The following is a 7,840-nucleotide window of genomic DNA, read 5'->3' on the forward strand; positions in this document are numbered from 1 at the left end:
GAGACACAGGTGGCAATCACACTGGCTCCGCAGCATTACAGCAAGATAAATTCATTCTGGCAGCAAAAGTTTTTCAGCAGCCCGGGGCATACAACTCACATGCAATTACACCAGTTGCTCTAAACAAAAACAATCTGCCACAATACTGTCAACATGCATTTTGTGCAGAACTGTTTCATTTGTACATCCCCTGCAACATTTTCCTATCGCTCATCTTTTTGAAGTAATCCACATATAAAAACAAAACATCCAGTATATTTGAACATGTAGAAACTGCTGGAAGAGAAAAACACTTATGCTAATGTTACATTTTATTCAGTGCAGCCTATTAATTATAATTTTTATTTGGGTAGGTATGGTTTAGTCATGCAGAATAAACTACACTTAAAATGATTCTTTCCTTTAAAATCAGGACCTCTTTTTTACCTGAGCTACATTTAGTGTTGTTGAAACTTTCTCTTGTTTGGCTTCAACTGTCCGGAAGCTGAAAGCTCTTTCCAACACAGACTGGTCTATACCTGTCAACTCGCAGATTTCCTTGAGTTCTACCACAAAAAAAAGGAGAGTAAATGTAATGAATCCTTTTGTATTGCTGCTTTTTCTTCCCCAAAACTATTAGCTTTTAAATAGTTCAGTATTTTTGCCAAACAGGTTTTCCTCAACAGTAATGTCCCCCATGAACACAGTCCCCTCTAGCCCGGCAAAGTTGTGTTTTGTTGTTTTGTTTTTAATAATGCACAGCATAAGGAAACAGTGTTCACTGAATTATTAGTTTTGAAAGCACATTCTACTTGGAAGAAAACCTTTTCCACAAAAATAACCATTTGTCACAGACTACTTTTCATGATGAAAACTTTCAAATGAAAATAAATGAACTTTCAAAACGTATCAATAGCAAAAACATGTCCAAATGCATCTGACATTACAGACAGAAACACTCTACTACAAAAGAATGAAAAGGCCCCACTACAGAATAACCGGTTACAGAGACCCAAAGCATAATTTAACATTTCAGAAGAAAGTGTTAATAAAGTAGGAAAAAAAGAAAAGGATAATTTTGGGACATTCAAACACAGCAACTGAAATTCCAAATAATTCAACCCATATTTGCCTGTGGATGAGTTTTGGAAACAATCTAATCTAATTCATCTGTAAGAATATTGTTTGTCTACAGAAACTACAACATTAATAATTACTTCAGAAAACTTGGTGTTTTTCCTCCCATCACTGATCTCATCTTACCATTTTTATCTTTGATTTTACTTTCATCCAAGCCATTCACACGAGATTCAGGCTTAAATTCAATATTTCCCAATTTCAGAACGGCTGCCACCACTTCAAAAACAGACTGTGTTTCATGATCCATAAAACCAACAATCTGCATTGCATTCTGTAAAAGGGACATATAAAATTACGAGATAAAAGAATATACATTTAAACAGATCATATTTGCAAAATCTATGTATTAGCATAAATTAGAAATGTTTTATGAACACTTTTGCTACAAAAAGAACACAATGCAGTTATTATGCTTAGGTCAGTTTTTTAATATAAAAGACAGGTTACAGAAGATCTGGCAATCAAGCTGGCATGTCAGTCCAGTACACTTCTAGGATTCATTCAGTTTGTGTGTTTCTAAAATGCAATAAATTCTTTTTTAAACACCCTATTTAGTTTATAACCCAACCCAATTTTTCCATAGTCAAATGAACAGGTACTGCTGTCATCTCAGTCCACCCTGTTGCTCTAAAAGCCAGTAACTTTTAGAATCTAAATTTTCATACACTGAATAACAGGGTCCTATATTCTACTTGTGGCTGAATACAATTAAGCAAAAACTTCATGGTAAATCATCTTGAGAACCATCCCAGCCCTGTTTTTCTTTCAATTTGGTCAGCACCACTTGGTTCACAAAGCTCAGTCACTGCCATCATAAGCAACCACACAATAGAACCATTTCCATAATCTGATCAAGGGGTCTGTTTCTTGGGGTTTTTTCTCTCTTTTTTCCTCTTTTTTTTTTTTTTTGTATACCCACGAGAATACTCCAGAAACTTGGTTCTTTGTATTTTCCAGTTGTAGCTAAGCTTCCCTGTGGAAACACACTATACCCTTTGCATGAAGAGTGCGTAACACACCGACAATGACTCAGGAAATGGTCTTCCCAGCCCAGCACAAACAGCCAGACCGAGGGCATAAGAACTCTGCATTAATGTTGACCCCTTTGGGATTTTACACCCAACCCCTGTTACATCTTACCCTAACTGTTCTGAAATTTGCAGCATCATCCACTCCATTCACTTTGGCAGAATCAAGGCCCAGGTAGTTGTATCTGCTGAAGTCTCGCTCCAGTTTGAGTTTGCCTAATAAATCAAATAAAAATATCATTAGTAACACCATTTTTGTTAGTGGCTCTTTCATCCCAGAACCAGTATTGTAAAAAAACTGTTGTTATTAGTAGGATTAAGTTTTCTTTAAGGCTCTTTTAATTACAAGCCTTCTGAATAAGAATAAGCTTTCTTCCTTTTTTTAGTTTACATTGCAAAGCCAATTCTGACTCAGGTACCTGGATAATACCAAACCATGTATTTAACTTCAGTTATTACTACTGCCACTCCCACCAATAATTTGACAAATAAATCAACATCACATCTCCCACAAAAGCAGATGTACATGGAACAGCACATTAAATATAAAGAAGACTCATATCTGAAAATGGCACAAGGGCAACACTTACAGAGGAAGTCTTCTGATGCACCAGACAGTATCTGATAGAAAATATGAAAGTTTCTTTCACCTCTTGGCTGCTTAACAACACGAGACTTCTCTAGCAGATCTAAACAAACAAACAAAATCTCACAAGTCAGAGAAAGACTGTTAGTGCAAAACATTTTAATATCAATATAATTGCCCCATTGTTTTCTACTTCATTGCTTTATATAATCATCAGCAAATTAGATGAAGATAAATGGTAGGCACAAACCTTATCACAATGTATCAAATTAGTACGTATTTCTGAAATAAGTTATCTGAGCAAGTGGTAAGCCCAGGACACTTCTAAAATGCTGCGGTCTATGAGCTGCAAAGAAAACTCAGATCAGGGAGGCAATGTGCTTAAAAGACATCAACCGATTTACAGTACCACCACAAAACTAAGGTTTGGTGAGAATTATTGTATGGGTGAAGTTCTGAAAAGAACTGAAATGTAAAAAGGCCAAGCACATGAAAGACAAGTAAATGAAAGGGAGATGCCAAATAAAGAAAGAATTTAAACTGAATAATCATGTAGCACTTTGTGATCCTTAGGTGCCTCAGACTACGAAAAAATTCCCAGTGAGACTGGCAGAAGCTCCATCATGACATTTAAAGTGAAATGAAAAAGCAGCACTGAAAGTCAGCACTGCATCACTTGAGTAGTTTGACAAGATTGCCTTGTCCTCTGCCATTAGTGACAGGCACATTTCTAAGCCTTACCAATAAGGGTAGGAATCTGGGCCGACAGCAGCTGCAGACTGACTTGTAACATACCACAACACTTCAGACTCTGGAGGTGACAATACAAAGGTGGTTCAGCCTGCACCACAGTGAAAGGCTGTGGTCCGCAGTGCACCAGGAGAGGGATGCAGTAAGAGAACCTCCGGACAGGTATTGGTGTCACTTGTTGCTTTTGTACTAAGGAAAAAAAAGGTTTTCCTTCTTTTCTCAGTGGCACATAAGGACTCCACATCATTTTCCAGATACTTAACTGCAGTTCCCAGTATAGAGTTTCACTTAAGCTACACATAATCAGTGACATGAAGACAGAGACATTCATTGCCTCATTCCAAGTGCACAGCAAAGGAGTTCCCCCATGCACCTACTACTACATACCCACTACAGCTCACTGACTGGGGTGAAGTTCTCCCTAAGCTGCATCCATGCAAGAAGAAAGCCCCAAAAGGGAAATTACCACAGCCTGGATGACACTCTTCAGAAGACCTGCCACAAAGATGAGATCAGGTTCCACAAAAGTAAAACACCAATCAGTTTAAGCACATGTGGGGTTGCTAAACACTTCCCCTGACTGGTTACTATAATATCCAACATATATTCTGCTATGCATTTCCTCAGATTTCCATTTGTGCTGAAACTGAGCCTGCTCAGTCTTAGCAATATGGACAACTGCAGGCAGTGCCCAGTGCAGACTCCTCCTTTGTGCTGCAAACGCCCCTCCAGCCCTGCCACAGAGTAGCAGCTGGGAAGCAGATGCCTCTGCTCTGGGCTGCAGCCTCCAGGCTCTGCTGGCTTTCTGGCACACCACGGCTTAGCCCGAGAGGAAGCGTCTGCCCTGGAGTTTGGTCCATGTACAGAGGAGCAAGGAGTGCAATAGAGTCTGTATTCATATTTTCGCTAGCTGCAGGCAGCGTGTTATGCCTGTGTTGCCCACTGTAATCACCTCAGCTCTCTCGTGGAATAGGAACCAAAGACCAAACTTCAACCCACAAAATTACACAAGTCTTAAGAGGCTCTCCTTCAAATAAACTACAAGAAGACAGATTCAAAACCTAAATTCTGCTCTAATAGTTAGCCAGTGACAACAATGACAAAATTCAGACAGTATTATTAATCTTCTGGTTGGCTTATGGTAGGACAAGTTTCAAATACTTTACAGACCAGATGAACTGTGTTATTCCATAAACATGAAATTGCTTGAGAGAAAAAGTACAACCACCATAGCAGGTGACAGTGAACGTAGCTCCCAACAACCAGAGCATCTGACTGCATGAAGATAAATACCTCCTCACCACTGAATATGTCATGTGACAAGAACTTTAGCCTTGTTTGAACATTTGTTTTTTATAACTCAATAACCCTACAGTCTCTTTCCTTCCAAGGGTGGACCTGTTTCAGCACCTGGAAGTTTTGCACATCCGGATTACAAAGTATACCCAAGATACACCCGAACAAGTGGCTCTCTCGTATTGCCAGCAGCTCATCTTTACATCAGGATGGAGCAGGATAGAGGTTTCCACTTCTGCTTTTTCCATTTTATTGGCATCTTTTTTTTTTCTTAAATCACAGATGACTAACAGATGGTTGGTGCTATGTTGGAAAGGCACAGATCAGAAGCACAGTTCTCACCAGCAGCCTAGTGTGCAACCTCAATACCTCTGACTTCACCTAAGGTTAGGACTCCCTTCCTCGAGCTGTGGTTCATCCTAACTATCCAGCTAGTTAGCCTAACTATTGGATACCTGCTCCTCTCTAGTTTTTAATTTGTAACTGAAAGGAGGAGGCTGGTCCACCATCCAAGTGTTAATAATCAGGCTGAGAAAGGCAAGGTGAGCGCCAGGCAGTTAAGAGTCACGCTGGCTGTGAAGGTTTTCCAGTGAAGTGTTGGAACAGTTCACAGCCAAATTTAATCTCAAAGAAATAAACAACTTCAGCTCCTGCAGCGGCTACACACACTTCAGGAAATGGCTATATTTTCAAAGGATGTTGATGCAATCCAGCTTGTGAAGTGGTTTGGCTTATTTGGGTATAAAAGAATTCTATATATAAATTTACTCAAATGCTGTAATAAAAGCTCAGCTACATATCCTGGCAAAATATTATATGTAAGCCTTCTTCTAATGCATGTCTTCAGCAGATTTAACACTTTCTTGAGCGTAAGTCAAATGAGTTATGTTAGAAAGATAACTGTCTTGGATTTTTCACTGCAGTTTACCTTATACATTTTTAGAAGGAAGGAGGTTAACTAATTAACAGTCAGCTTTCCAAAGTCTTAATATTCTATATTCTGTCAGCCTTCGTAATTGAGGAAAAAGGCTCCAGAAGGCAGTTACTGACAGATACTCAGGTATCTACCTTAACAAAGCAGCTGTTACCAATTCTTTTTAAAGCTGTATTCATTCTCTGCTTTTCTTCTTTTATACCCACACATGCAGACTGAAATCAGACGGGTAGAAAAGATCCAGACCATCTGCCCTAGTCTTAAGAAAACTTCTTGCCTTTGTTTGCCCTAATTAGCATTTTAATAAATCAACCAAATTTATTTTCCTTGAAGCAACTACTGCACAACAAGTAACTTGTGTTAACTCTCACAGGATTGTGGATTGAATGGTCAAAAGAGAAGACACAAAGATGCACAAGATTTCTGCACGCATCCACTTGGTAATTCTGTTGACAGTGGCATGTGTGGACAGATGGTGCTTATCTATATGAAACATACAAGCAAAACCCTCAAAACTCAATATACATTATATTTTGTTATATATTCTATATACATATTATGTATAGAGACTATACAGAATTATCTAGAGAGAACATACAGAACTACCTATGGTGCGTTTATGGATTAGGTATTCTTCCTGCATTACCTAACAGTGCTTCTGCTAGAAATTCTGCTAGAACGTGTTCTGTGTTTCAAAGCAAACGTAAAAATTACACTGCTTTGGAAAGGTCTAACCTGGGAACACTTCTTAAATCATATTGTTTGAATATCCATTAATTCAGATGACTCAATCCAGCTACATTCCTCAAATTCTGAAGATTACTTGTTATTCCCAGATAACACTGGTTTAAATGCAAGAGATCTGAGTAAAGATCCTACTACACCATTTGACTGAACTCAACATGAAAGAAAAAGATAAATTGATGCCGGGTACCTCTGAAAACTCTAATGAACAAGTTAACATAACTTCATTTTGGTTACTTGACCCATGAACTTGACTGATGCAATAAAGTTTAGGATATCTGCATTCTTCTAGATATACTAGAAATTTAATCAACATTCAAGAAAGGTACAAGTAAACACTACAAACAAAAAACTGCACTACCTTGGTACATTCTGAATAATCCAGGAAAAGTTTGGTTTAGTCACATTCTCTGCAGGCAGCCATGACCAAGAACCTTTCTAGCTATTAAGCCAAAGTTACAGAACATTTTCTAGTCACAGAAGCTTATCTCTACACCCACTGTATGTTACAATTATGTTTCCTATTTTCCTACCTTGATTCTTCAGCTGTCATCAAAAGAATTTTTTCACATTATTCCCACCAAGTTTATAATAATCTTCTCTTGAATTAAATGATCCATAATTGTATCAAACAAAAACTACTATCTGGGCAGCACGTCCAGTGAAAAAACAACAACTGCACAATTTCAGGAGTCTTAAATCCCGATTACTCAAGTGATAGGTGATGTTCAAAAACTACTTAATCAAAATATTCACTGTTGTTTGTTTTTAGTTGTTTTGTTGGTTTTGGTTTTTTTTAAACAATTCCTAATTTGGCAAGAAAACTGCCTAAAAGGTGGCAAGTGTGCTAACTGAAACACCAAGTGAGATTTTGGAACAAGATTTAAAAAAAATCAACAGAAACTAGTATCTCTTTCCAAAATGTCTAGTTATAAAATTTGTGTCATTTATGTCCCTGAGCAAAGGAGATTACTAACAGCAATCACGTAACTAAAATCAACAGCCTGAGCTGTTGGTTTCTCAGTAAGTGGGCAATTACTTTTGTCTTTTAAAATGAACAAACAAATTGTAAAGAATAGTAAGCTGTAAAGTTATAGTTAGCACTTTGTTAAATTAAAGAAGTCGTTGCTCCAGATAAACATAATGAGTTTCTTTCACGTTGATGCTGAAAAAATTGTAAAACGACCCTTTCTTAGTTACTTGTTATTTGGACTTTAAGTACACCGTGCTGGTTAAAAATGGCTTTTCAAAAGCAGGTATTACGTATACGGTACTTCCCTTGCACCACTGTTACCTCCTAGTTAATCATTAAATCACTGAAGGGCTTAGGCAGATTAGGAAAGATCACCTACAGTTAAAAAGCTAGGTATATCTTTCAGCAGG

General features: G+C 37.8%; 1 protein-coding gene across 1 annotated transcript in view; it reads right to left on the reverse strand.

The window, feature by feature from the left end:
- MYO1B (myosin IB) overlaps positions 1-7,840 on the reverse strand; it is a gene marked incomplete at its 3' end in the record, with an annotated part of 86,562 nt that overhangs the window by 31,764 nt on the left and 46,958 nt on the right. Inside the window, exons 7-10 of the mRNA XM_010179409.1 lie at positions 2,738-2,836; positions 2,260-2,363; positions 1,243-1,390; positions 427-545 (exon numbers count right to left, since the gene is read on the reverse strand). Of these exons, the coding sequence (XP_010177711.1) occupies positions 427-545; positions 1,243-1,390; positions 2,260-2,363; positions 2,738-2,836 (470 nt within the window). The remainder of the gene's footprint in view (positions 1-426; positions 546-1,242; positions 1,391-2,259; positions 2,364-2,737; positions 2,837-7,840) is intronic.

This window comes from Mesitornis unicolor, unplaced genomic scaffold, assembly GCF_000695765.1.
Source record: "Mesitornis unicolor isolate BGI_N332 unplaced genomic scaffold, ASM69576v1 scaffold2032, whole genome shotgun sequence".
NCBI lineage: Eukaryota > Metazoa > Chordata > Aves > Mesitornithiformes > Mesitornithidae > Mesitornis > Mesitornis unicolor.